Source organism: Myodes glareolus, chromosome 20 (genome assembly GCF_982192425.1).
Source record: "Myodes glareolus chromosome 20, mMyoGla1.1, whole genome shotgun sequence".
NCBI lineage: Eukaryota > Metazoa > Chordata > Mammalia > Rodentia > Cricetidae > Myodes > Myodes glareolus.
Genome location: NC_142045.1, coordinates 53,404,455 through 53,432,427, shown reverse-complemented (window position 1 = coordinate 53,432,427; position 27,973 = coordinate 53,404,455). Strand labels below are relative to the sequence as shown.

The 27,973-nt window shown below is 44.7% G+C and overlaps 1 protein-coding gene and 1 pseudogene across 7 annotated transcripts; both read right to left on the bottom strand.

Moving 5' to 3' along the window:
- Positions 1-47: 47 nt before the first annotated feature.
- On the bottom strand, positions 48-27,198 carry LOC148118855 (uncharacterized). 7 transcript variants are annotated; one of them, XM_087899592.1, is made up of 10 exons: positions 27,109-27,198; positions 16,039-16,244; positions 13,891-13,985; positions 12,144-12,204; positions 10,107-10,226; positions 9,854-9,944; positions 7,638-7,802; positions 3,989-5,664; positions 3,393-3,440; positions 425-2,932 (listed from the first exon to the last, which is right to left on the bottom strand). In XM_087899592.1, exons 7-10 carry the CDS (start codon positions 7,638-7,640, stop codon positions 2,743-2,745), a joined length of 1,917 nt encoding a protein of 638 aa, XP_087755718.1. In that variant the 5' UTR covers positions 7,641-7,802; positions 9,854-9,944; positions 10,107-10,226; positions 12,144-12,204; positions 13,891-13,985; positions 16,039-16,244; positions 27,109-27,198; the 3' UTR covers positions 425-2,742. The 7 variants fall into 7 exon arrangements, with proteins under 7 accessions (XP_087755713.1, XP_087755718.1, XP_087755714.1 ...); XM_087899588.1 differs by lacking the exon at positions 7,638-7,802; XM_087899589.1 differs by lacking the exons at positions 7,638-7,802; positions 27,109-27,198 and adding an exon at positions 24,678-24,755.
- LOC146890034 (phosphatidylinositol N-acetylglucosaminyltransferase subunit P pseudogene) lies at positions 19,391-20,835 on the bottom strand (annotated as a pseudogene).
- Positions 27,199-27,973: the final 775 nt, after the last annotated feature.

Genomic DNA, 27,973 nt, shown 5'->3' with positions numbered 1-27,973 from the left:
CAAGTGAAGGGCGTGGTCAATCGGCAGTTAGAATTAACCAGACCAGCTCACAGATAAATAATATATTTAATAATTTCACAAACACAGAAAACTCACACAACCGAGATCCAGGGAGCACACACACGCAGCTGGGAGCAAGAGAGAGCAAGGAGCAGCCACTTCACTTCCCCATCAGAGACCCATACACAAATTAGGGATCAGAGCCTAGGATGGGTTCTTGTAAGGATGCTTAAACACCAAGATGAATGGAACCAGCCCCCTTGTTGGCAAAGGTGAGGGCGGCTGTATGTGGCGCTCCTCTAAGAGGTGACAAACCAATTGCGGTCAGGACGAAGATGGGAACGCTCCTTCTGTTTCGGTTGATGACTCTGGTAACAACAACAGAATCATAGGTGATGGGGAGTCTGGTGAAAAACCCCCCACTTTTAACGCCAGTTAGTATTGCATAAGTAATAATCATACTCATACCGCATCCCATCCTGAAAGAGGATTTGAAAACAAATATAACATAGACCTATGGTCCCAAGCCTGCTCCTCGGTGTTGGGATGCTGATAGAGGTTTTAATCTCTACCCCACAGTGATGTGGGGAGAATGTATCGCTCAAGAGCCTGATTTGTTATACTGCTGGACGCAATATGACTGTTTGATCCTCTGCTTGTGTTTTTGCCCCGTTTTTCTTTGTATTGTGGAATGGCACTTTGGAGGGCGATAGTCTTAATTGTTCTTCCAGGATCTGCAAGCTGAGTAACTGCTGGGATGGTTCTGATGGAGCCTTGATCATTTGAGTGCCTGCTGAGATTCCTCTGCCGGGGCTGGTGTCTCAAGAACGGTCAGGAGATCATCCTTTATGGACAGCGGCAAGACTTTGGATAACAGCTGCAATTGTTGCTGCTATTGCTGTCGCTGCCACTGCGGCTATGCTTGCTGGGGTTGCCGTTTCCCAGACAGCTGTGACCGCAGAGACTGTGGATCAGCTGTCTGGAAGGGTTAGCGAGTCCCTGCAGGCACGGAGTGCTCTGGACTCTCATATGGGACTTGGACTTTTAAATTTAAATCAACAAACTGCGCTTTTGCAAGAACAGGTAGATTCCCTTTGGCTCCTGCAACAAGTGTCTTGTACGTTACACCTGCTAATGTTGTAAATGCTTCTGATATGTTTGAACAGTTGAATGCGTGTTTGGATGGCCCTTGGAATTCCTCCTTTTTGAATTTTACCCTGCAGACAGCTCATCATATTGTTAATATGAATAGCACACGGGTTCCTGCTGTGTCTGGATCCAGTCAGTGGAATGCCATAGTCCAGTTTGGGGGCTGGGTCCAGCAATTGTCTGCAATGCTCTCACTGCGCTGATATTGCTGATATTGGGGTTATCTGTTTTTGGATTCTCTGCCGCTTTATGTGGCAATCCCACGTACAGTACACTGTCACTCAACAAGTGTTGCTCGGGTTGTCTTCGGGTAATCAGGAAGCGCCCCAAGTCTGGCTGCAGAAGTCATGAGGGATCCCTATGATGGGCAACTGTCCTGGTATAGAAAGCTCGCCTAAGACAGGGGTTAAGACCTCCCATAGAGAGGTTAGAGTACCTATCTGGGGGAGTCCTAAGACAGGGGCTCTCATGCTTTTAAAGTAAAAAGGGGGGAATTGCTGGGTCCCTTGAGGACAGGCCTTCGCACCCCCACTGGATCTGTTTTGTACTCTTGTGGTTGGTTGGTTGGAAACAGGAACAAGGACAGGAACAATCTGTCGTTTTCAGCAATGTTTCTAAGGCTGTTTGCCCCTAAGATATGTGAGTTGGGATGATGAGCTTCCTGCTTTTGCTGGCTCCGCCTCCCCTGCTGAGGGCTATATATGCCGTGTGAAAAAGTGGAATAAAGGCTTGTGTGCAGAACCTGAAGTAGTGCTGTGCGTTAATCCCGACGTCCCTCGCTCAGAACAACTACAGTTGCCATGCTGGCGCGGCAAGTATGAAAGCTTCTTTTAGTTACATGAGCGATTTCTAAGAAAAGCATATTATCAGGAACAGGTGTTTGACATAACACATCCTTTGTCCCTGGGAACGTAAACCTCAGACAAGTGGTCTCATCTTATTTAAGAATAGAAAGTTTCTGTTTCATTATCGCTTTCATGGCCTTCCCCAAGCTCCTCTTTCTAACCCTTTCTTTATCTCATCTAGTGACCAAATATGCCTGACGGCTCTCTGCGCCTGCCAAATATACTTTCTTGTACCTTCTTATGCAGCAGACACCATGCGGGGTCGGGATCTAGCAAGCCTATCCATAAAGTTCAAAGTATGTTATACCACTCTTTGTTCATCAACATTAACCCATCTATTCCCTTGCTCATCATACACCCCAGTGTATGGCAAGGGTTCTGCTGTAGTCTTATACATTCCCACACTGTGCTTCCCTATCCCAGAGCTGTTCCTGAAGAGATAATCCTTGTCTTGTAGATATAAAGAATATCGTCATTATAAAAGAGATGGTGCAAAGCCCATATCCTACATAGCCAGCTAATGGAGAAACCCGTCTATGCCTCAACGGGTGGCCTATACCGGGCCTTCTGCCATTGACCTCCAAGAAGCCTAGTCCCATAGGATACGCAGCTCCCGTCCGGCATAGTGACGTATGTCATGTCACACAGACGACACTGGAGTTGGTGTGGCAATCCCCCAATCATTCCTGAGACCCGAGACCAGGTCCTGAGACCTCTTCACAGTGTCAAGCACCTACCTGGCTTGGTCTTAATCGCCCTCTTCTGATGTTTCCGACAAGAGTCTCATAATGAGTTCATGCACCTTTATAAGGGCATCGGAGTAGGGCGAGTTGATGATTAGGTGCCTCTTGACACTTTCCAGGGCGGACATGCCTCTTGTTGTTTGAAAGTCCCCGGGAAAGAGGCTCGTCCACGTGTCCAGGAGGGTGCAGATGGCCCTGGTGGAAAGGGACAGACAGGACACTTAGTGGCCTGGACTTTCCTTTGCCATCCCGCCCAAGACTCCGTGCATGTGTGACTGCAAAGGAGGGGATATCCAACCCGTAGCCATACGAGGACAATGAGCAGGACTGAGAGGGCCATGGGAGCAGGGAGCTCCATGCGCCCCATGCTCAGGCTCTAATGGAGCACAGCTGAGCGAGCCTTCATGCCATGGACTGAGATGAGGGTAGGGTCTCAGAGGGGCACCGGAGGCCACAGGCTTTCCCCATATCCCCACTTGCAAGGGCCGTGCTCATGCAATTCTTTTCACCCCCCAGTCAATGCTTAGACCTCAGTATTGTAGTAGAAACGTGGAGCGTGAGCTCCAAGCATTGGCCACCCCTCACCCTTGGTACCCCAGGGAGCCCACCCTGCAGAGCCAAGGCCCGCCTTTCTCAGATTGTAAAGCTCACTTACGCCTTTATTTGCTCATCCTCCTGGCAGCCGGGGCGGAAGCATGCATACCTGGAGGAGATCAGGAAGGATGTTACCTGTGAAGTCCCAGTTCCCTACCTAAAAGACATCTGGGGGGCCTGCTGACTCCTGGAGCAGAATCAAAGTCCAGAGCCTAGAAGTTCTCTCTGCTCTCAGGTTACTAGTTCACCTGCATTCTGTAGGTGCTTCAAATATGTCTGTGCAGTATGTCTACCCGGACATCTCAGTGGACACAGCTTCCCTCGGATTATCCTCCACGGGTCTCCACTCAAGACCCATCTCTATCGGGTGCTCCAATATGAATTCTAGAACCCCCTTTCCAATGGGAGAAGCGCTTTGACCATGCTTCAGGAAAACTGGCCAAGGATAGAGAGCTTCCTGAAGGACACCCACACTCATTAGGGTCTCAGCTGTGGACACAGCAGTCCCTAGGGCCCAACCTGCAGGTAGTAATGTCTGACTACATGCTGCTGGCTTCTGACAAGACTCTAGCAACTAAGTAGGCCCAGAGAAAGGCAGAGGCTTCCCATAAAGGACAAGAGGATGTGAGGCCTCTGAGCCGGGAAGTGGGCACTCACCGCCTGAAGAGCTCATCCAACACCTGCTCCATGGTGGTATGAGCAGGGTAGGCGCTCAAGAAGGCCATCAGGCACTGGCGGTCCCCACAGCGAAGGGAGGCGATGAGCTGTTCTATTGCCTTCCCCAAATCCCCGAAGTTTAAGGACATTGGGACTGAGTCCCTCTGGTCCTCCAGCTGGTCCTGCGGGACGGAGTCCACTGGGTCCCCAGGGAAGGACTCAGTCAGGTCCCCGGGTACTGACTCCGGCTGGACCTCCAGGGTGCAGTCCATGGGGTGCGGGTGCCCGGGAATGACCTCCCCCTGGTCCTCCAGGTCCTCAGAGGCAGAGCCTGTCAGGTCCCCGGGGATGGACTTCTGACTGGCCTCCAGGGAGGAGCCAATCAGGTCCCCGGGGACGGTCTCCCTCAGGGCCTCCGGGTCTTCGGGGCTGGAGCCCATGGGGTCCTCAAGCAAGGACCCGGGCTGGTCCTCTGAGGCGGCGGCCATTGGGTCCCGGTCCTGGTCCTCGGGAGTGGAGCCCATCGGGTCCCGGTGCTGGTCCTCGGGAGTGGAGCCCATCGGATCCCGGTCCTGGTCCTCGGGAGTGGAGCCCATCGGATCCCGGTCCTGGTCCTCGGGAGTGGAGCCCATCGGGTCCCGGTGCTGGTCCTCGGGAGTGGAGCCCATCGGGTCCCGGTGCTGGTCCTCGGGAGTGGAGCCCATCGGGTCCCGGTCCTGGTCCTCGGGAGTGGAGCCCATCGGGTCCCGGTCCTGGTCCTCGGGAGTGGAGCCCATTGGGTCCCCGGGGATGGACTCCTGACTGGCCTCCAGGGAGGAGCCAATCAGGTCCCCGGGGACGGTCTCCCTCAGGGCCTCCGGGTCTTCGGGGCTGGAGCCCATGGGGTCCTCAAGCAAGGACCCGGGCTGGTCCTCTGAGGCGGCGGCCATTGGGTCCCGGTCCTGGTCCTCGGGAGTGGAGCCCATCGGGTCCCGGTGCTGGTCCTCGGGAGTGGAGCCCATCGGATCCCGGTCCTGGTCCTCGGGAGTGGAGCCCATCGGTTCCCGGTCCTGGTCCTCGGGAGTGGAGCCCATCGGATCCCGGTCCTGGTCCTCGGGAGTGGAGCCCATCGGGTCCCGGTGCTGGTCCTCGGGAGTGGAGCCCATCGGGTCCCGGTCCTGGTCCTCGGGAGTGGAGCCCATCCGGTCCCGGTGCTGGTCCTCGGGAGTGGAGCCCATCGGATCCCGGTCCTGGTCCTCGGGAGTGGAGCCCATCGGATCCCGGTCCTGGTCCTCGGGAGTGGAGCCCATCGGGTCCCGGTGCTGGTCCTCGGGAGTGGAGCCCATCGGGTCCCGGTCCTGGTCCTCGGGAGTGGAGCCCATCGGGTCCCGGTCCTGGTCCTCGGGAGTGGAGCCCATCGGGTCCCCGGGGAATAACTCCCTCTGGGCCTCCGGGGAGGTACCCATCACGTCCCTGGGAACAGACTCCTGCTGGTCGTCTGTGGAGGAGCCCATCGGGTCCCCAGGGACTGGCCCTGGCTGGTCCTTCGGGGAGTCGCCCATAGGGACCCCGGGGAGCGACTCCAGCTGAGCCTCCAGGGAGGAGCCCATCAGGTCCCAGGCGATGGACTCCTTCTGGTCCCTGGGGGCGGACTCAGTAAGGCCCCTGGGGGCTGACTCCTCCTGCTCCTCTGCAACCTGAGGAGAGATCAGGGTGGGTGGTTCAAACTGGCACAGGACTACAATGTCATGATTAGTTATTATCATTCCACGTTTTCCTGACCCTTTCACTCTGCCAAACACCAAGTTTGAGAAAACTGAGATTTCAGAGTGGTTACCTGGCTCTGGCTGCCCTGCCTCACCTGTCTTCTCCTTTCATGGCTGCCGAATGGCCAGAGGCGCTGGAGCCACGATCTCCAGGAACCTCTAGGGCCTCTAGCTCTCCTCCTCCTCCCATTGGTGTCATCGTCAGAGTTCCCACGACTCCCACAATAACAACACCACAGGAAGCACGAAGGCATGACTACTAGTCAAGCTTGTCTAAAGACAAGTGAGCCTTCTCGGCTGTCTCTAATCAGTTGGCTGCCTGGTTGCAGGTTTCTGCATTGTTATGTCACAGTTAAGGAAGTGAGGTCACTCCTGGGGTCCTCATGCCCGAGTCCTCTCCTCACACAGGCCTTCCCCAAAAGCCTCTTAGGCCCCCTCCCTCCTCCCACGTGCACTACTTGACACAGAAAGTTACAAAGGTGCTTCCCATTCCACTGCTCCTAGGGATGTCTGGGTACAGGCAGCACCTTGGCTTTCCAATCTGACCTCCTATTGTTGACCTGCATCTGAAATTCTAAACCCAATCCTAATTGCCCTAGCACACCTTAAACCCTCGCATGTTGCCTTGCTTCTAGGCTACTTTGTGTGTGTTCTCTGTGAAATATGAGCACACATCACCTGCGTGTTGGGTTTTTAATGAGGATCTCGAGTGGGACTTTAGTTTTTTAGCAAGATTTTTTTTTAAAAAAAAATCATTCTCTTTTGCTTTGTATTGTATTGTTTTGTTTTGAGACAGGATTTCTTTGGATAGCCATGGCTGTCCTGGAACTCACTTTGTAGACCAGGCTGGCCTGGAAATCTCAGAGATCCACCTGTTTCTGTTTCCTGAGTACTGGGAATGAAAGCATGCACCACAACCAGGGTCATGAGTGAGGCACTTGTATAGTTAATTATAAGCGTGTCCTTTTTTGAAAAAAAAAAAATTTTTTTTTTGATTTATGTTACAGACTCCTTCAAGTCTCTGCACCTAGGCATCGCCGATGTCTCCTCTTTTATTGTGAAAGTTTGCCAGCAAGGGAAGCGGTACAGGGAAAGACACTGGGGAAAGATCCAGCCAGGAGGCCTGGAGCCTTCAGCAGCTCCTCCCCACTTCCCATCTTTCCCAGTGACTGCTGAGCTTCACTGCTGCCCCCGTGTGGAGGAAAGGGACACAGCCAGCGAGAATGCCAGTGGAAAGTGCAGTGGGATGTTTTTAAGTACAAGTCTGAGGTGTGGGTAGGTGAGATTTCTCAGCGGTTAAGTGCACTGGCTGCCCTTCCATAGGTCGTGAGTTCAGTTCCCACCAACCCCATGGTTCCTCACACCCGTCCGGAATGAGATCTGATGCCCTCTTCTGGTCCGGCATGCAGACATACATGCAGGCTGAATACATATCCATAATAGGTAAATAAATCTTTAAAAAACATGTAAAACTAAATAAACCTTAAACTTAAAAAAATGCTAAAAAAGAAGTGCCATCACTGTTAATATCTCAAATATATACACGAATTTATACAAACCAGCAGTATCATATGAATTTGTAGTCTATTTGTGTTCAATATTGGACAATTTACATGAACATTTATTTCTGTACTTAAATTACAAGGGCTCAAAGTAATCATTGGTGCTTAGCAGGCAGAGCACGGGGCAGCTCTCCTTTACTGACGAGGCAGCGGCACATCCCTAGAGGAGGGGGCAGTGGGGCTTCAGCTGGTGCAGCCCTGTGGCTCCTTGCAAGGCTCAAGAGTATTCCCAGGCCGCCCCACATTGTTGGACGATGTTGCCCCATCAACATCCTCACACAGGGATGCTGACAGACCCCATCCCCGTCTGGAATTGAAGGCAACCCCCTGTGGCAAACTTACCATCCCTCTCCCTGAAAGCCGTTCCTGTGACCATGCTGTCTAATTCATGCTGCGGGGTACTCCTCACTTTGCCCCCAGCGTCAGGCACCGGGCCTCACTTGCCCATGGTTCAGACCCTGCTCTGCTTGCGTGCAGCAGAGCTGAGCACCAGGACCTTGCTGTGCACTGCAGGGAGGGCAGAAGAACCTCGTTGACTTCAGAACCGAACTGACCATGTCTCAGAGGAAGCAGTTCTCTTCCTCGTTTTACAGGTGAGAACAGGGAGGCTCGGGGATGTTATTGGACTGGTTGTCAATTCCGCATAACAAACCACTCAACAGTGGAGTGACTAAGGAAATTATTGTTACTGTTACTGTCAGATTACTGTTCACACTTCCATGAGGCATCACTTTCAGCCTGGCTCCACTGAGGGTTCCTTAGGCCACGCTCACGGGAGTCACTCATGAGACTATGTTTACCTGGTGAACTCCCAGGCACTCATTGTGTTGGGTCTCAGAAAGAGGCAGGCCATCCCGTCTAGAGTTTTCTGGATCAGGGTAGCCCAGGAATCTTCACACAGTCACTGTGTGAAGTTCCCAGAAAGAGAACAGAGGCGTCAAAGCGTCTGCAGATCCAGTACAGGACACTGCACACCACTCCTGTGACCATGGGAGTCCCTCACTGCTCCAGCTGTTAAGAGGGGCAAAGGGGCTTGAAACTGTGATGGATTTGTAGCCTTTGTCCTGTCTTAAAAATCTTGTCCAGCAAGCAAACTCTCTAAGCTCACCGAGGAAGTGTTGGCACGCAGAATTGGGCCTGAAGAGTCTGCTTCAGTCTGTGGGTTTGACCGCAGTGGTTACTGTGGGAAAGGAAGGCCTCTTTTTCTTCAGTTCCTCATGCTTTCTGGACGCTTCTGCTCCCGCACCCAGCCCCACGGTGTGACTGCATCAGTTTTACCCGTATGCTCAGGTGCTAGTTCAGAACTTAAAGGAACGTTTCTGTGGTGAAAATCTGATGTGATCTTTTCCTTAGAAACATTCATGAACCTTTATTTATTCCTGTCTTCTGACTCCTTGGCCCTGACTGGGGAGCCAAGCATTTACACTCACGTTCACCAAACTCTACACCGACTCAGACACGTGAGCAGCTCGCATCCCACTCAAGGACACTATGTGAGTTTAAAACCCCTTCCTTCCTGTGGTATCTAGAAGCAATCAAGAATGTGCTTTTGGGAGGAGGAATTTCATTTCATTCAAAGCTAATCTAAGTGTCTCAGAGAGCTAGATTCAAGAAGCCATTTTCTTAGGAGGTTCTGAGCAACATTGTGGAAGAGTAGCTTGGGGCTGTCTTTGGAAACAGAGGGACCAAGCCTCCAAGCTAGCGCCGACCAGCTTCTTACAACAAATTATGATGAAATAAAACAAATCGAGCAAGACATAGATTTTTTGGACAGTTTAAATTGCCTGCTGGTTAATGCAGAGAACACATTATTCAAAATTCAAGTCATATTCAAAGTATATTTTCATTATTGAAGAAATAAGTTCTCTGAATTTTGTAACTAGAGACATTGTGTGTGTGTGTGTGTGTGTGTATTTATAATCTGGCATTCTTTTTTTAACTATTTATTTATTATGTATACAATATTCTGTCTGCATGTATGCCTACAGGCCAGAAGAGGGCACCAGACCTCATTACAAATGGCTGTGAGCCACCATGTGGTTGCTGGGAATTGAACTCAGGACCTTTGGAAGAGCAGTAAATGCTCCTAACTGCTGAGCCATTTCTCCAGCCCCGACACTGTATATTTTTTAAATCTAATACTCATTTTACTTTTAAGCACATAGAAAGTTTAGAGTAACAGATACAAAAGTCTATAAAACTTTTTGAAAGAATCAATGCATGTCATCTTGTTACCATAATAGTATTTGACACTTTTGAGATAGCTTATTTGGTTTTATGGTGTACATAAGAATAGGATTGCAGCCAGGCTGTGGTGGCGCATGTCTTTAATCCCAGCACTGGGATAGCAGAGACAGGTGGGGATCTCTGTGAGTTCAAGGCCAGCCTGGTCTAGGAAGCGAGTCCAGGACAGGACCCAAAGATACAGAGAAACACTGTATCAAAAAAAAGAATGAGACTGCATCTTATTGTTATCCCATCTTTTTTACTTTTCTATGGCTGTGAGGAGACACTACGCCCAAGACAACTTCCAGAAGAAAGCTCTAAACAGGACTTACAGTTTCAGAGGATGAGTCCATGATCGTCATGGCAGGGAGCATGGCAGCAGGAAACAGGCATGATGCGGGAGCAACAGTTGAGAGCTCACATCTTGAAACACATGAGGCAGAAAGAGAGCTAACAGTCACGCCTCTTCCAACAATGCCACACCTCCCAATCCTTCCCACATAGTTCTACGAACTGGAGGGAGGGTCAACTATTCAAATATTTGTGCCTATGAGAGTCATTCTCATTCAGATACATATTCCATACCTGTTCCTGTTGGCTTCTGGCCAACATATCAGAATGAAAAATGCATTTTGTCCAACTCCAACAGTCCCCCTAGTCTTTCAGTCTGAACAATCACACAGGACTCTCTTAACTGTAATCCCTCTGTAAAATAAAAAAAAAAATCAAACTACATACTTCTGATATACAATTGCACAGTTATACATTACCATTCCAGAACACATGGTAAAATAATAGAGGACAGTGAGGAAATACTGGACCAAAGCAAGACCAAAACCCCCAAACTCCAAATCCCATAGCCCTGTGTCTACTGTCAAAGGGCTGACTTAGACGGCTCCACCCCTTTAGCTTTGCTGGCTGCAGCACAACTCTCTCTCTCTTGGGCTGTGCATTAGTCAGGGTTCTCTAGAGAACAGAACTGATAGAACGTGTGTGTGTTTCTGTGTGCGTAGCAAGTGAATTTATTTCATCATAGATTTATGATATACCCAATTTTTCTAGGTCTCTGATATAACGTACTCTCTCACTGGCTAATCCCATCCTAGTGTTTATTGCAAAAAATCTTCAACTATTCTAAATATTGCACTCATTTGGGCATCTTTCCCAGAGCTGATCTAATTATATAAGAGGAGCTTTAGTTTTCTGTTCATTTAAACTAAAAGTTTTACCTTTTTAACGAATTGACCTGGTATTTTGACTAATGCTGCCCTAAATTTACATATTGCTTGGAAAAAACTGGCAACTTTGCAACGTCACTGGGAAATGTTAAATGGGTGTGCTGATGGGTTTTTGGTTTTGTTCTCAAGACAGAGTTTCTCTGTGTAGCTCTGGCTGTCCTGGAATGCACTCTGTAGACCAGGCTGGCCTCAAACCCACAGAGATTCCTCCTGGCTCTGACTCGCTATGATAATGATTCTTTTTTTTTTTTTTAAAAAAGATTTATTTATTACATATACAGTGTTCTGCTTGCATGTATACTTGCAGGCCAGAAGAGGGAACCAGATCTCATTACAGATGGTTGCTGGGAACTGAACTCAGGACCTCTGGAAGAGCAGTCAGTGCTCTTAACCTCTGAGCCATCTCTCCAGCCCAATGATAATGATTCTTTAAAGACTTTGCAGTTGCTACAGCCTGCAACTATGCTGAGTTCTGCTGCAAAAGAGTCTTTATCAATAGGATTAAGTTAAGGACTAGCAGCGAGGAAGTTGCCCTGGATCTTCTAGAGAGTAACTAACAAATACCACCATGAGAGGGTGACCAGAAGCAGACAAGGAGATGTGAAAGTTGTGTCAGAAGATGGGGTACGGGCCACAAACCAAGAAGAATGTAGACAACTTCTAGAAAATGAAACAGGTGTAGGAATGACTTCTCTCCTAGAGCCTCGAGAAGGAAGGCAGCTCTACTGACCCTGTTTAAACTTCTGACTTCCATAACTTAGCTGCCAATAGGGCTAAGGAGGGGATGGATCCCTATGCAGGAGTATAGAATAATCATCTGCACACCTCATGCCTGTTTCATGTTATTCTTTACTAACAGAGAAATAAATGTTTCGAAATTGGGTAGGCAAGCTTGTCCAGAAGGGATTAAGTTACTTTTTAAAATGTAATTTCCCCTGTCAAAGATTTTGAAAAAGAGTTCCCAGTGCGGAGTCTGAACTTCATAGTTTCATGAAGGGTGTTGTGGTACCAACATGAAAGGTGCCCACAGGTTCATGCGATCCATCACTCAGTCCCCTATTACAGTAACTGTAACCTCAGTCCTCGCTACTTCACTGTTAAAATGAAGTCTTACTCACAAAGACTGGTCCTGTGTTTCCTCTTAGGTGTGGCTAGACCTGTCTCTTTTTAACCAGGCTGCTCTACAATGTTAATCTCTTAAAAATATTTGTTTTAGTTGTTGCTAACAGTTTTCGTTTATTACTTATATTCTAATTTTCTGTAAAGTATCTTCTTAAACAGTTCTTACTCTGTATTAAATTTAGAAATATTTACCTTTGGGGTGCTACACTTTGCCTCTAAACTCTAGATTACACTGAAAAGCTACTTATATCTGCCTACTTACCAAGAATTAATCCCATGACAAATGTTTTCATGTGAACTGGGTCATAGATCCACACATAAACCTAGAAGAGTCAAGAAACCTCAGTGCTTAAAAGTTCTGCGGTCACACTGTAGTCAAGTGTACTCCACACTGCAGCTCCTCGAAGGCACCCCAACACCTAACACCCGAAGAACGTTTTCCTTTCAAGATCAGAACTACACTCAATCATTAAAAGGCTCTCAGTTTGAGCTCTCAGTTTCTGTAAAGTACAGCATTCTTCCATTTCCGAGTTCTATTTTGAAAAATCTTTTTATTGCTTGTATTTGGATCCATTTATATTACTAACACTTGGGATTTCAACTCAACCCTTATTACACTGTTTCCATATTCCCTGGGAATTAGATTCACAAACATTAATTTGGCTACTCACCACTAAATAAAACTCTATATGTTAAAAAGAGACATTTTCCAATTTTAAAAATCCAGAGACATGGTGTTTCATGAGTGTGTGGGTATGTGTGCACACAAACTAACCTTTTCAAGATGACAAGGGTTCAGCTTTTGTTCAGCCTGCTTCCTCCCGGACAGACCTACAATTCCTTCCTGGTACAATGGGCAATCTGCCAGTTGGTTCTGAAGACTTATGGCAGGTGTCTACTGTCTCCTACCTAACTGGTAACTGGCAATGCTTACTACATTATACAGAATACAGAAAGATGTGTAGGTGCCTATGTTTTTATCGGACTCTGAAATTCTTTACAGAGAATTGCACTATATTTTACTATACCAATTCCAGTGTCTGTGAAGCATCTGGCACACACTGATGTACTCAACACTTAACTCAAGATATCTAAGCTCTTCCCAATGCAGAATTTAAACAGAGAGCCCTAGGAAACACTGCTTTTTACATATTTGATAATTGGTATCAGTGAATTAAGAAAGAATATGTCTTGAAATTCACATCAGTTTGGCGGCTAAGACATAGTTATTATTTTTGTAGTAGTTAAGTGACTACCTTAACAGCCTCCAAGCAAGGCCATCATCGCATAAATCTCACTACAAAAGATAGAATGGAACTATGCCCTTGAACAAAGCATTAGCAATGTTGAAAATTTCAGGACTCCAAGAGCTGCATCTGATGAAACACTGCTGAAGAGCCAGAAACCAGTAGGCGATTCCCATGAACCATTCTCCTGCTTCTCTCTATGATAACAGAAATTCTGCGTTCTGACTGGGCAAATTAAACCCTCAGTATAAAAAGTGCATTTTGAAGACCTTATTTCAGGTGATCAGTAAATCCAAGTGTGCATTCATAAGATGGTTTCCTGGAAAGGAATAAACGTGCTTCTCCTTCTTTTTCTCTGTGGATGTAGTTTTAGGGTTGATGGTCTTTATGGATCATGAGGCACCTTGGCCAGAAGATTCTAACACAGGGAAAAAGGAGGATCTCAGGCCCGCCATGGAGCTCCATGCCTGTGCTGCTCACCCCTAGACTACACTAATGAGAAAGAGTCCAGCATGTGTTCTATACTAAGCGATCGTAATTTTGAGTTTCACATCACTCATATCCAGTCAAATCTGATTCTAACATCTTATAAAACTAGCTTAGAATAGTGAATTTTTTGAAAATGACTTTCATGTACTTAAATTAAATATTAGATTTTTCTAAATTATTTCTTTTCATAATGATGGTATCAAATATATTTCTAAGATTTTACTAGGAAAAACTGGAATTCTATCATACTCAAATCCAATATTCTAATCTCACCTCATCTCCATCCAGAAAAACTTGATCATCATGTGGCTCAAGTTTGAATTTTTTTCTTAGTTTCCTTCTTTTTTTGGAGTTCCTGAAGTTTCCTCCTATGAACAGACAGGTAAATAGAATAAATGCTTCAGACAGCAAACACTGTAACATTAATAAAGGGAGAAATCTGATGATTTCAACACTAATAAAAATCCTTGAGATCAGTATTTACAGATAGCCCAACACTTACCTCATGTGGCTGTAAAAGCTTTATGATCATAGGCCAATTAAGGATCACAAGAACAAATGATTTTTACTTTTTTAATTTGTGTGTTGATATTTTCCCTGCATTTTGTCTAAAACATGTGCATGCAGAGCTTTTAAGAGAGCCAGAAACAGATTCAACGCAATGCCCAGCCAAATCCCAGCAAAATTCTTCAAAGACCTCGAAAGAACGGTACTCAACCTCATTTGGAAAAGCAATAATCCCAGGAGAGCCAAAACAATCCTGCAGAATAAAAGAACTTCTGGAGGCATCACAATCCCTGACTTTAAACTCTGCTACAGAGTTACAGTACTGAACACAGCCTGGTATTGGCATAAGAACAGAAAGGAGGACCAATGGAACCGAACAGAGGACCCAGACATCAATCCACACATCTTTGAACACCCGATCTTTGATAAAGAAGCAAAAAATTATCAAATGGAATAAAAAGCATATTTAACAAGTAGTGCTGGCATAACTGGATATCAACATGTAGACGAATGAAAATAGACCCATACCTCTCACCATGCACAAAACTCAAGTCCAAATGGATTAAAGACCTCAACATAAAGCCAGACACACTGAACCTTACAGAAGAGAAAGTGGGAAGTACAATTGGACGCACTGGCATAGGGAACGACTTCCTAAATAGAACCCCAGCAGCACAGACACTGAGAGAAACAATTAATAAACGGGACCACCTGAAACTGAAAAGCTTCTGTAAAGCAAAGGACATGGCCAACAAGACAAAACGACAGCCCTCAGAATGGAAAAAGATCTTCACTAAGCCCACAGAGATAAGAGGTCTGATCTCCAAAATATATACAAAGAACTCAACAAATTAGACACCCAAGATTCACATAATCCAATAAAAAAATGGAGTACAGACCTAAACCAGAGATCTCCCAACAGAGGAATCTAAAATGGCTAAAAGACACTTAAGGAAATGTTCAACATCCTTAGTCATCAGAGAAATGCAAATCAAAACAACTCTGAGATTACATCTTACACCTCTAAGAATGACCACTATCAAAAACACTGATGACAACTTATGCTGGAGAGATTGTGGGGAAAGGGAACACTTCTGCATTGCTGGTGGGAATGCAAGCTGGTACAACCCCTTTGAATGCCAGTGTGGCAATTTCTCAGAAAATTGGGAAGCAACCTTCCTCAAGACCCAGCAATACCACTTTTGGGTATATATCCAAAGGATACTCAATCGTGCCACAAGGACATGTGCTCAACTATGTTCATAGCAGCTTTGTTTGTCATAGCCAGAACCTGGAAAAAACCTAAATATCCCTCGATTGAAGAATGGATAAGGAAAATGTGGTACATTTACACAATGGAGTACTGCAGAGCAGAAAAAAATAACGACAGCTAGAATTGTGCAGGAAAATGGATGGAGCTACAAAACATCGTTTTGAGTGAGGAAACCCAGACACAGAAAGTCAATTATCACATGTACTCACTCATAGGTGGTTTGTAAACATAAAGAAAAGAAAGCCAGCCTACAAACCACAATCCCAGGGAACTTAGACAACAATGCGGACACTAAGAGAGACTTAAATAGATCTACATGCAAAGTAGAAAGTAGAAAAAGACAAGATCTCCTGAGTAAATTGGGAGAATGGGGACCTTGGGGGAGGATTGAAGGAGGAGGCGAGAGACAAGGAGGGGATCAGAGAAAAATAAAGAGCTCAATAAATATCAATAAAATAAAATAAAAAAATAAAACGAAAAAGAGAGCCAGAGACATCCCCGGAACTGGAGTTAACAGAGGTTATGAGCCTCCACATGGGTGTTGGAAACTGACTGTAGGTCCCCTGAAGAAAGGCCTCTGTGCCATCCCACCAGCCCCCACAGTGACTTTTAAAGTTTTAATTTAACTTCAGGAAGCTTACCTTTTTGGACTCTTCCTTTTCACCATCTTTCTTTTTCTCTTTTTCCTTTGTTGCCCTTTCTTCTTTTAAATTTTCTTTCTTGCTCTTTTTATCTTCTTCTTTCCCACTTTCAGAAATTTTCCTTCTTCTTTTTCTTTTTTTATGTCTTTATCATACTTCATTTCCATTACTTTCGGGGCCCAATGAAAAACTGTTTCTTTAATAGTCTGCGGGAATAGTGACAGTTCTAGAATTACAACTCCCATGAACTACAAAGACACAAACTTTTTAAAAAAGCAAATATATCAAGACCCAAATAAAATGAGCAAAGGAAGATATGAACTGGCAACTCATAAATGAAATTATCAACAGTAAGACTATGGAAAAAATACAGTCAAGTAGGACAAGCATACAAAAGAGTATGAGGAATTCCACAAAAGAAAAAAAGCCAATCATTCTCTGAAAAGCAGTCAAAACTGTCATTTGAACTAACACAAGTGACGTTACTGCTTTGAGACTTACCCGCAGAGTCTCTATGAAGTCTCAGTGACAGTAATTACGACTCATTCTCAATGTTATGTCTCTAACACAAGAGTCAAAGGGAACATAGTTTATTGAAGAAATGTCAACACGGGAAACTGTGTTCCCGACTTCTGGGGCACCTACACTCTCTCTTGTTTGACTGGGTTTCCTTGTGATACCCAATTAATTCTAGCTCATGGGCATCCTACACAGCAAATGTCAAGATCTCCTCATTTGGCCTCCCATAAATGTTATTTATATCTGTTTGGTAATGTACAAATAAACAAGAATTTGAAATGAATCTTTAATGATTACTACTTGTAAATGCAAGGGGGAATTAAAAGCAGCAGGTTAGTGAGTTACTTGAGTAAGGAAAAGAATGTTCTTTTACTTCAGAATGTCTTAAAAAATTATAATAGAAGATATATTCTAATTTTCCTTATATTACCAATCAACATTTAATGGGAAATATATAATTTTTATGGGAACATCAAAATTTTATTAGATTATAGATGCCCACATATTAAAACTTCTGCTCAAAATAGTAATGTGATTAACTATAAAGTAATATTACAGCAATTTAGAATTGTCTCTACATCATTAGTTTGTGTCTTTAGATTTCAATTTACTCTGTGGAAAAAACTTTCTCAGTCACACCAAAAAAAAAAAAATCCTCAATAAGAAGTTGCAGAAGGGCACAGACCTAGCAGGGCTGCTGCTTCTGCTGCTCGTCCAGCATGGCTGCCCACACACAGCAAAGCCAAGCATGTAACCACTGCCTAATAAAGGCACTTCCCAGCAAGCCCCCGGCCAACATTTGCTCAAATGGAGAGAAACTAAGAGCAATGCCACTAAAATCAGGACCAAGACACTCTCTCAACACTTACTCGACATAGTACTTAAGTTTCAGCTAAAGAAATACAACAACTGGAGGAGACCAAGGGGGATGAAAACAGGAAAGGAAAAAGTCAAAGGATCCTTATTTGTAGATGATATAACAGTGTAAGTAAGTGACCCTTAAAAGTCCACCAGGGAACTCCTACAGCTGATAAGCACTTTCAGCAAAGCAGCCAGATACAAATTAATTCATAAAAACCAGTAGCCCTCTTATATACAAATAACAAATGGACTGAGAAAGAAGGTGGGGAAAACAACACCTTTCCCAATAGTCATAAATAATACAAAGTATCTTGGGGTAATTCGAACCAAACAAATGAAAGACTTATATGATAAAAAAAAATTTAAGACACTAAAAAAGATATCAGAAGATAGAAAGTTCACCCATGCTCATGGATCAGTAGGATTAAATAGTAAAAATGGCCATCCTACCAAAGTATTCTACAGATCCAATACAATCCCCATCAAAACTCCAACACAATTCTTCACAGATATTGAAAGGAAAATTTTCAGCTTCATATGGAAACACACACACACACAAAACAGGATAGGCAAAATAATCCTATTGGAATGAAAACAGCATGGCATTGGTATAAAAACAGACATATCTGTTAATACACTCAAATTGAAGACCCAGACGTAAATCCATATATCTACGGACACCTAACATTTGATATAGAAGTCAGAAGTACACACTGGAAAAAAGAAAGCATCTTGAATAGATGGTTCTGGTCAAATTGAATGGTAGCATGTACAAGGACCCAAACAGACCCATACTTATCACCCTACATAAAACTCAACTCCAAATGGATCAAAGACCTCAACATAAGGTCAGATATACTGAATCAGAGAAAGTGGGAATAGCCTTGAACTCGCTGGCTCAGGAGACTATTTTCTCAACAGAACACAGCACTGGCACTAAAATCAATAATGGGACCTCATGAACCTGAGAAGCTTCTGCACAACAAAAGATAATGTCATCTGGACAAAGCAGCAAGCTTCAGAATGGAGAAAAGACTTTTCAGCAACTACACATCTCACAGAGGGCTAATAATCAAAATATATAAAGAACTCAAAAAAGTAAACATCAAGAAATCAAACAACCCAGTTAAAAATGGGGTACAGATCTAAACAGATTTCTCAAAACAAGAAACCCAAATGGCTAAAAAGCACTTAAGGAAAAGTTCAACATCCTTAGGCATCAGGGAAATGCAAATCAAAACTACTTGGAAATTTCATCTTACACCAAACACAATGGCCAAGATTAATAACACAATTGACAGTTCATGCTGGCAAGGGTGTAGAGCAAGGGACACAGTTTCATTGTTGGTACGAGTGCAGACTTGCACAGCCACTAAGGAAATAAATCAGTGTGGCAATTCTTCAGGAAGATGGGAATCAATCTGCCTCAAGATTCAGCTACACCACTCTTGGACATAAACCTAAAGGAGGTTTCATTCTACTACAGAGACACTTGCTCAATCATGCTTACTGCTGCTCTACAACCAGAAATTGTAAATAATCTTGATGGTCAGTAATGAATGAATGGAAAAAGAAAATGTGGTACATTTACACAATGGAATGTTACTCAGCCATGAAAAAACACTGAAATCACCGGGGGATGGTGGCTCAGGCCTTTAATCCCAGCACTTGGGAGGCAGAAGCAGGAGGATCTCTTGTGAGTTTGGAGCCAGAGAACCACAGATAACAAAGGTTAATGTGGGGTAGGGGACCTGCGCAAAAAGAGAATCAAGCAGGGAAAGAGGCAAGTCAGCACCACACAAAGACCAGATCAGAGAGGAAATGTGGCAAACAAATAAAAGCAAAGAGAATTATTTTTTTTGAATGGTAGCATTTTATTAACAGCTAATGAAAGGGTGCGTATAATATGCAAAGATCCCTTCAGAAATGCATAGCTATAAAGATCATTTCTACCATAACACGTTATGTTCAGGCCACTGGAAAGTGAAATACTAAATTAATATCCATTAAAATGTGTATGACTGGAGACTAATTTAGAAAAGTACATTGGAGTCAGCTAGAAAGAAGTGTCTGGGAATTCCAATCAGATTCAAATTACCTAATTTGAATTAGGTAATTGGTCAAATTATTTAACACTTTACCTGCGCAAAGGTTTATATTGTACTTTAATATTTCTATGGCCTGAAATCTAAAACTCATATTTACCAAAAGTAAAAAAAGAATAAAAGAACACTGTGATCCTTCTACTCTTTCTAAAGTAATAGTTTTTTTCTGTAGTATAAGTGGCATTTTATTTATTCCGTCAATTAATAATGCAATTGAAAATATTTACATCAATTGAACTCAAGCTAAGAAATCAACTTTCATGTTTTTACATGCCAACATTGGGTATTAAAAGGACAGTCAATATAATTATGCCCAAAATTATTCGCCCCCAAACTTGTAAATATCTGGCATTAGGATGTTTACACACAGCTCAGTTGTGGGTGTTAAGTTCTCCAGCTTCAAGGAAGAACATTGTGTTTACTTCACTAATGGGAACATCTCTTAATGCTGGGATGGCATCTTCTTGGTAGTTCTTCCACTGTTGGTTTTTGGCATAGTTATCTGTGATGGTATGAATGGAGTTGAGTGGAGAGGTACTCATCACGTTAATACCAAATAAGAGGACATAACCAATCACAACAGCAATGAGGAGGTAGACAGGCAATGCGATGACCCAGTATTTTTGAGGCCAGTAAGTTAAGTCTAAGGAGTTTAACCAAGATTCAGGAATGAAAGCCCATACAAGGTAAAGTAGGAAGCCAAACTGAGAGCTTAAGAAAAGAACAAAGCCATAAATCGCTCTGGCAATGGCGACGGTGAATTTTCCACCATTTTCCCTATGGCTTTAGACAATCTCTCAGCTCCTCTGCACTCAGTCCTCTGCGCAGGCAACGCCCAGAGAGCCGCAGTGGGGGGTGGAAGAAAAAATAAAAAATTAAAAACCACTAGGAAAAAGCTGGGGATCAGAGGAGTCCTGTCGGTTAGTGCAGGCGTAGTGGGCTAAAGTAAAAGTTTTTATTGCCCAAGAGCCTGCCCATCAATACTAGTTATTTATCAAATCTGGTATCACTGGTTTTTTTTTTCTAGAGGAAATTTTCTTTATTATGAAATAATTATAGCCAGAATAAGGGAAATTTAAAGTAATTTAAAAATCCTTTACATCTTCTCAGTTATAAGATGAAAGCTTGTCTTAATGCTACAATCTGTATTTGAGGTTTTGCATCGATAGAATCATAAACCCGATTACGTAGTTATCTTTTGTTTTGTATTGGTATTATATGGTAAGTACAATTGTTGTTTATTGACATTTTACTGACTATGCTGCTCCATGGGTTTAAGAGTAAAGAAAATATTAAGATACTAGATTGTGGGTTGGTGATACAACGTTTCACAGAAATGAAAGAGTTTATGCATAAAATATATATTAAAACAATACGCCATAGGGACAGGAGAGACGACACAGCAGTTTAGAGTCCTTGCTTCTCTTGTGGAGGAGAGGGTTAAGTTCCCAGCAACCACATGTCAGCTGATAACCACCTGTAACTCTAGTCCCCGAGGAATCTGATATCCTTTTCTCACTTCCACAGGTACCAGGTACACACAGAATACAAACACCCATACATGTAAAATAAGACAAAATACCTAAAATGCTAGCATAGAATTTCTCGATCCGGTATTTCCCCTCAGACTTTACTTAGTTGCTTTAGAAATGAAACTGGACAAGTTTTACTGTGGTTTCCTCTACAGCTGAACAGGAACCCATGAGAACTGGTCATAATGAGGACTTTACGGTTATATCAGAAGTGGCTGACACCATCTTAGGTCCAGCCCTTTATTTTAGTGCAGAAAGAACACAAACAACTGGACATGAATAGGAATAACGAGCAATTCAAAGTGAGTTTGTCTCTAGGTCATTCTTCCAAATTCCAGATCTCTCTCTCTCTTTTTTTTAAGGGTTTTTTTTCTTATGTGTATGTCGAGTGTCCTGCACTATGTAAGTGTACTGTATGGGTACACTTGGTGTCCTCACAGGTCAGAAAAGGGTACCAGATCCTCTGGAACTGGAGTGGCAGAGGATCATAATCTGTCACGTGGGTGCTGGGAAACAAACTGGGCTCCTGTGCAAGAGCAGCAAGGTAACCAAAGCCATCTCTTCAGCCTCAGGATCTTTTAGAACTTTTCATATAACAATGTAAATGTAAATGTTCCTAAATGACCACAGTATGTGAATTAATACTAGCTGCTCTCCTGATGAGATATTTAGGCTCACAGAGTTAATATCCTTAGTAGTAATATTGGCAGGTGACACACATTAACTTCTGCTCCAGTACATGCATCATGAACCTGCTGGAGGAGATATGCTGCAAGGATGGAGAGTAAGGGACCTGAGCGCTCCATTTCGAGCTTTACTCTGTACTGCTGTTTTCTGACCTCAGATAGGCTTTTCACTTTGCTATGTTCCAGTTCCTGGAGCTCTTAACTTTTCATACTACTCATGCACACCCGTGCATGCGGATACACATACACACAACTGGAAGCAGAGCGGGAAGTTTGTATTTTGAAATTCTCATCAGACAAATCACTGCACAAGACAGTAAATATAAACCGCATCACTGTTAGTTCAGTCCTACTTCCCAAATAAAACTTGTTTCTGAAATGCTCATTACTCATCTCCAGTCATTCAGTAACTAAGAAATTTAAGAAGTATTTGATAATCATTAACTTTAACAGTTTTTAAAGAGGGTTCTTAGATGAAAAATTGGTGTGGGACAATTGTCTATATTCTGTCAATTATATTTTTAAATAAACGCTGATTGGCCAGTAGCCTGGCAGGAAGTTTAGGCAGGACAACCAGACAAGAAGTGCAGGTGGGTCAATGAGAACAGGAAAATTCTGGGAAGGAGGAAGCCCATTCCTTCCCAGTCCTGCCCAGGCATGGAAGAAGGAAAATGTGACCTGCCACACTGAAGAAGGTACCGAGCCATGAGGCTAACATATACCAGAATAATGGGCTAATATAAGTTATAAGAGGTAATAAGAAGCCTGGAGCGAATGGGCCAATCCGTTAATAACTATTGCAGACTCTCTGTGACATTTTTTGGAAGGTTAAACAGCTGTGGGAACTGGGCAGGACAGAAACCCCAACAAGCAGGCCCTCATGTAAATAATATTATCTTTCTTTCCCCCTTTTTTTTTTCTGTAAGAACGAATCTCAAGTAGTCCAGGTTGGCCTCCAACTCACTTTGTAGGCAAGAATATCCTTGAATTCTTGGTATTTCTGTCCCCAGCTCTCCAATAGGGGATTATAAGCATGCACCACTACACCTGGTAGATGGTGGGCACTTAAGGGTTATTAAGCATTGTCATCATTAAGTGCTGTATGTACCTCCCATGCAAACATATAATCTAAAATCTCAAATACTCAGATGTTAAACTTTGGTACCATAAACCAAAATTTAGCTAATACAGATTAGTAAGTATACTCTTTAAATATTAAACAGAAAGAGGAAGGTAATTCGGTTTGCTTTTAGAGATATAAATTCTTTACCACAAGTTTCTTTACAAAGAAAAATAACTAAATGAAAAATGTGTGTGTCACCAAGGGGTGCACACTTCATCCTGAATCTTCAAGAAGAGCCTGCGAGGACAGTGCAGCTGTATGATTTTTAAAAGGAATATGATATTAGCAATCACTGAAAACAGCAAGCAAGCTTGACTTTTTCCAGAGTTGTCCCGCGCTATCGTCTTGCCCTCAAGAACGACGCGGGACACTTAGGATCCTTCTGCAGAAAAGCTTTAATGCGTCTTGAGATAGAGAGAGCATAAGCTTTCAAAGCGGAGACCCAGAATGAGGGAACCCATCCCTTATATAGGAAACAGTCCTCGCTTCGGACGTGTCACTCTTGGATTGGTCCGCTGCCCATTATCCCAGATGATGCCTCGGGAGTAGGCAGGGACAGCAGTGGGAAGTTACCAAGCACATGTGTGTTATCTTGTTCACCTGGCGGTGAAACCGGATGCCAGCGCCATCTTGTAATGGAGTATGTGGTTGCGGTCCTCCACATCTCCCCCTTTTTTGCTTCTTTGCAGGAAGGCAACTCCCTCAGAAGGCAAAGATAGAGGTCGCACTTCCCAAAGTGGAAACATTATAATGGGCTTGTACGGAATCTGCCCCTAGGTTCATGACACCTGGAACTTATCCGGCCTGCCCTCTGCCATTTTTCTGGGAAAGGGAATATACGGCAGGAAACCCTTATGCAGGGCGACATATCTCTCAGAGAGGGCCATTCTCTGTGCGATGCTCTTCAGCTCGACAACCTTCAGGGCTAGCTAAGCCAAGCACTCCACCCTGTGCAATGGACCACTGTCCTAGGGGTGCAGGAGCTGGTTGGCATAAACCTTACTGCTTCAGCATAGATAACCACACATCAGTAGAGGCTCCCTGTTCCAGGGCAGCCAGCGCTTGTGCAATAACAAGCCAGCGCTTGTGCAATAACCACAATAAAGTTATTGTGGAATAATAACTTTGTTCCTACGGCTTTGGGATTTGAGTCGGCAGACCATCCAGAGGAGAAACACTATTCCACAGCATAGGGCTGCTCCAAACATTCCCACCCCACACATTCTTTGAAGTAGGAGATGAAGGACACAATCCAGGACTGGAATCCTTCGGCTAAGCTTATTAATCATCTCTAGGAAGGTAGGGAAGCCCCAGAGTCTTATTGGTTGTAAAAAACCGAGGAAACACTGCCAATCTATGGCTGACTGGTATCGGCTTCGGGAACGCTGAGAGTATCCCCCATAGCTGCTCCATCATAACCGTTGTCATCCATCCCAAGTAGAAGTCAGGACAATTCTAGAGATCAGTTTTCTCTTGCCACCTTGTGGGATCAAACTCAAGCCATCAGGCACATGCCTCTGCCCCCGAGCCATCTCATCTCCTGAGACTAAATTGAGGAAAGAGAATTCCGAATAAGTTCTATCAGATCCTTTTCCATTTTTAAACCTCATGATACCAGAATTCTAAATCAATGCTTCTAGTGCCTTGTTCTTCTATAAAGTCACTGTATTTCCTAAAAATAATTACTTTCCGTTTTGTTTTTAAATATTTCATTAGTTTGGCTTGACATCACTTTCATTAGAGAATCTCAGTTGTTCAAATTCTACAACACAACATCAATTAACACACAAGCTCACTTCACAGTTTAAGCGACCTGATCTGAGTCCAAGAAAGAAATGTGAATACAGTTCCCGTGCTTCCAACTCTGATGGGGCACCAGATTTTAAAGTTGTTCTGTCCTGAAAATAGAAAATGAATTGGCTACAAAAATAAAACAAAACAAAACTCTCAACCTAAGTGTTTGTATCAAACATCCCTCCCCTCCCAACGAAGTCACTGTAATTCAAGATCAATAAATCTATTTAAAAATCATTTCTAAACAAAACCATCAAGTAACAACAGGAAACTCCACAGTTAGTGTGTAAATGCTTTTTCCTGTAACAAACTCTGAATTTGGTCATTACACTCGATCTTTTAATCTCAAGTAATGCCAATATGAGAGGTTTTGATTCTTGACAAGAATAAAAGAACTGAGGAATGCCCTCCTTGGACACTTGGAAGAGGCTGAAGAAACGCCTCAGTGGTTAAGCACACACAGCTTTTCCAGAAGACATCAACTTGGGTGCTAGCACCCGCTGTCAGGAAGCCTGTAACTCTAGCTCCACAGGAGCTGACACCCCTCTCTGGCCTCCACTGGCACCTGGCCCCTTGCGCACATGACCACACATAACCAAAAGACAAGCATTAAAAAATTATTGGGTTGTATAACGATAGTACTGTAAGATCTTCCACAAACATTCTATACTGCCATATAGAAATTAATGTAGAGAATAGGAAAAAATTTTAATTTCATAATACCAAGCTGACTTTTAATAACTAGAGTCTCAAACAAACTAAGTAGCCATATTTCATATAATTTACAGCCTAATGGTTAATTTACCAAATAGGTGGTTGTTAATTATTTTTAAGTTTATTAAGGAGTGATAAACAAAAATCAATATAACCTAACCCAATTTCTTTATTCTGGTGAAGGAGGGCAAGAAAGAGGTTATGTACCAAGCATTTTAAATAACTTTTAATAAGTCATTCATTTACTTAATATTTTCATATCAACTCTACAACTCTACAAAGAGTTTTCTTAAGATAAGCAATCCCTGCAAAAGCAGAAGTTGAAGTTAAAAAAAAAAAAAGCAAAACTTCCAAGCCCTTGCTAACTAGTGGAGCTGACGTACAAACAAGCATATGATGTCTGAGTGGCCCCCACCTTAGAGGGCTATAAAGTTTCTTCACCTACTTTCCTGTTTAACCTAAAAGTTCATAACTGAAATATGAGCAGCCATTTAAAAAGTACATTATTACCTTTATGACAATATTGAAGAACAGATAAAACTGTAAAATAATGTGTATTAAGGAGCGAAAAAGTACAAATTTGTACTGCCAGGGGTAAATATAGGCAGGACAAGGAGGTACAACCACAACAACTCCAATACAAACTGTAATACAGTAACTATCCACCTTAAACCATAATACTAAATTTCAAAAGCCTAGGAACAGCATAATTAGAAACTGCTGTTGTCTTGACACTTTGGTGTAAAGACCTATGTGAAGTTGGAATATGTCTCTAATTCCCTTCTGTACCCTGTTCAAAATTACTGTTACGGCAGCCAAATTCAAAACTTGCTGAGTGTTAGTATCTTTCCCACAGTATTTTTAAAAGGTTTAAACTTTAACTTACATAGTTCAAAAGACCCGTGGGTTAATTAATCAATAAAACTTTTCAAGTAGATATAAAATGAAAAAAGAAAAAAGCTATCTTGAGCGAGGAACAGAAAGACAATAGTGAGGCAACTTGGGACTGGCTTATTAACAATTTAGCACATGCCATCAACTTATTACGCCTTTATTTACCCTATATGAATGTTCAACAAAGAACTCACAACTGGGAGAGAAATACGGGGAAGAGATGCACAGATGACGTCCATCCCTACGGGCTGAGGGGGACGATGTGTAGGGAGGAGGTTGCAGAGTTGGCACAGGAAAGGTGCCACCAGCTCATCACAGCACCGACCAGGCTGGGTTTGTTTACACCGCGTCCCCTGGAGGAAAGCCGGCGAGCCTCAAGTAGGCTGTGCGGTTAAAAAGAACTCCTGAGAGGGAGGGGAGGGCCGACGCCACCTAACGTCTGCACCGGGAGCCCGCAGGCCGGGCAGGGACCGGGGACCAGGAGCGCAAAGCAGCGGCTCGGCCCTCGGGTCCGCCTCCGCCGCCTCCCACCCCAGCCACCGTGGCCTTCATTTCGGCAGCGCCAGGATGAACGGGGAAGGGACGGGAGGCCCGGCCCGCCGCCGCAGGAACGCGGGGCCAGGCGCGGTGTTCCGAGCTTCGCTCCTCCTCCCTCCCTTCCTTTGCCGCCGCTCCGCAGACACCACGGCCGAGCGGCCCCCAGCACCGCCCCGCCGCAGACCCGTCCCGGCGCCGCGACCCCGCCGAGACATCCTGCCGCCGCCCGCCAGCTCGGAAGTCTTCCCCGCTCCCTCCGCCTCCCAGGGAGCACGTGTCCCCGATTCATGGCTCCTCCGAGCTACCTGGATCCGCTTCTCGTGTCGCCTGCGTCCCGCCACGTCGGCCGCTCCGCCCGGTTCCTTCTGACCTGGAGCATGGACGGCGAGGAGGCGGCGTAAAGCTCGCGAGAGCGCGGCGGCTCGCGGCCCGGTTCGTAGCCCGCCGCGGGCTCCGGGCTGCGGGAGGCTCCGACGGCTACGGGCTCCGTGCTCGCCCGGGGCTGCGGAGGCAGTGGCGGAGTGGGTCCGGGGACGGCAGGCTGCGACGAGCCTCGACTCTCAGCGCCGCCTGGGCGTCCGAGTCACCTAGGAGGGTCCCGGGCCCCCGCCCTCGGAGTCCCCGCCGCCGGTCCATACCGTACCGGAGGACACTGGACCGCGGGGTCGCATGGAGTCCCCTGTGGCAGGCGCTTCCTGCCCCGGCGACCCCCGTCGGGTCTCTCTCAGTTCCCTGAGGTTCCATGGAGAAGATGAAAGACAAGGCGAAGTCAGCTAGAAGTGCATTTAGTGATGCTTGGTTGGGGCCCTCAGTCCCCAGCGCTTTCTCAGTGTGAGGGGTTGGTTCCACCACTGCCCTCCCAAAACTTGGGGTGTGTTCCCCTCCCCCAGGGACCTGCTCAGAAGTCTTCTTCAGAATCCAGAAGACAGGAAGAGCCCAGGGCAGTTAAGATGGAAAGAGCAAGGCTGAGTTGGGATGAAGGAGACTGCAGGCCACTTCAAGTCTGGCGTTTATTTACTAGATGCCTTTTTTATTTTAGAGTCTTCCAGACCAGAGAGAAGTGCTCAAATTGATCAACACTTAGATACAAGTTCCCATGACACTGTGGGAATTTCAGACCACGGTAGCTGCAGAAAGTTGGGGGAATACAGACGAGATAAAAAGAATAAA

Bases quoted from the DNA above. Each gene is read 5' to 3' on its own strand.
- LOC148118855 (XM_087899587.1), bottom strand. From the start codon at position 5,987: ATGCCTTCGTGCTTCCTGTGGTGTTGTTATTGTGGGAGTCGTGGGAAC. The intron at 5,665-5,828 runs GTGAGGCAGGGC...ATCTCTCCTCAG, and splicing joins GCCATGAAAGGAGAAGACAG to GTTGCAGAGGAGCAGGAGGA. The intron at 3,441-3,988 runs GTGAGTGCCCAC...GATCTCCTCCAG, and splicing joins TTGGATGAGCTCTTCAGGCG to GTATGCATGCTTCCGCCCCG.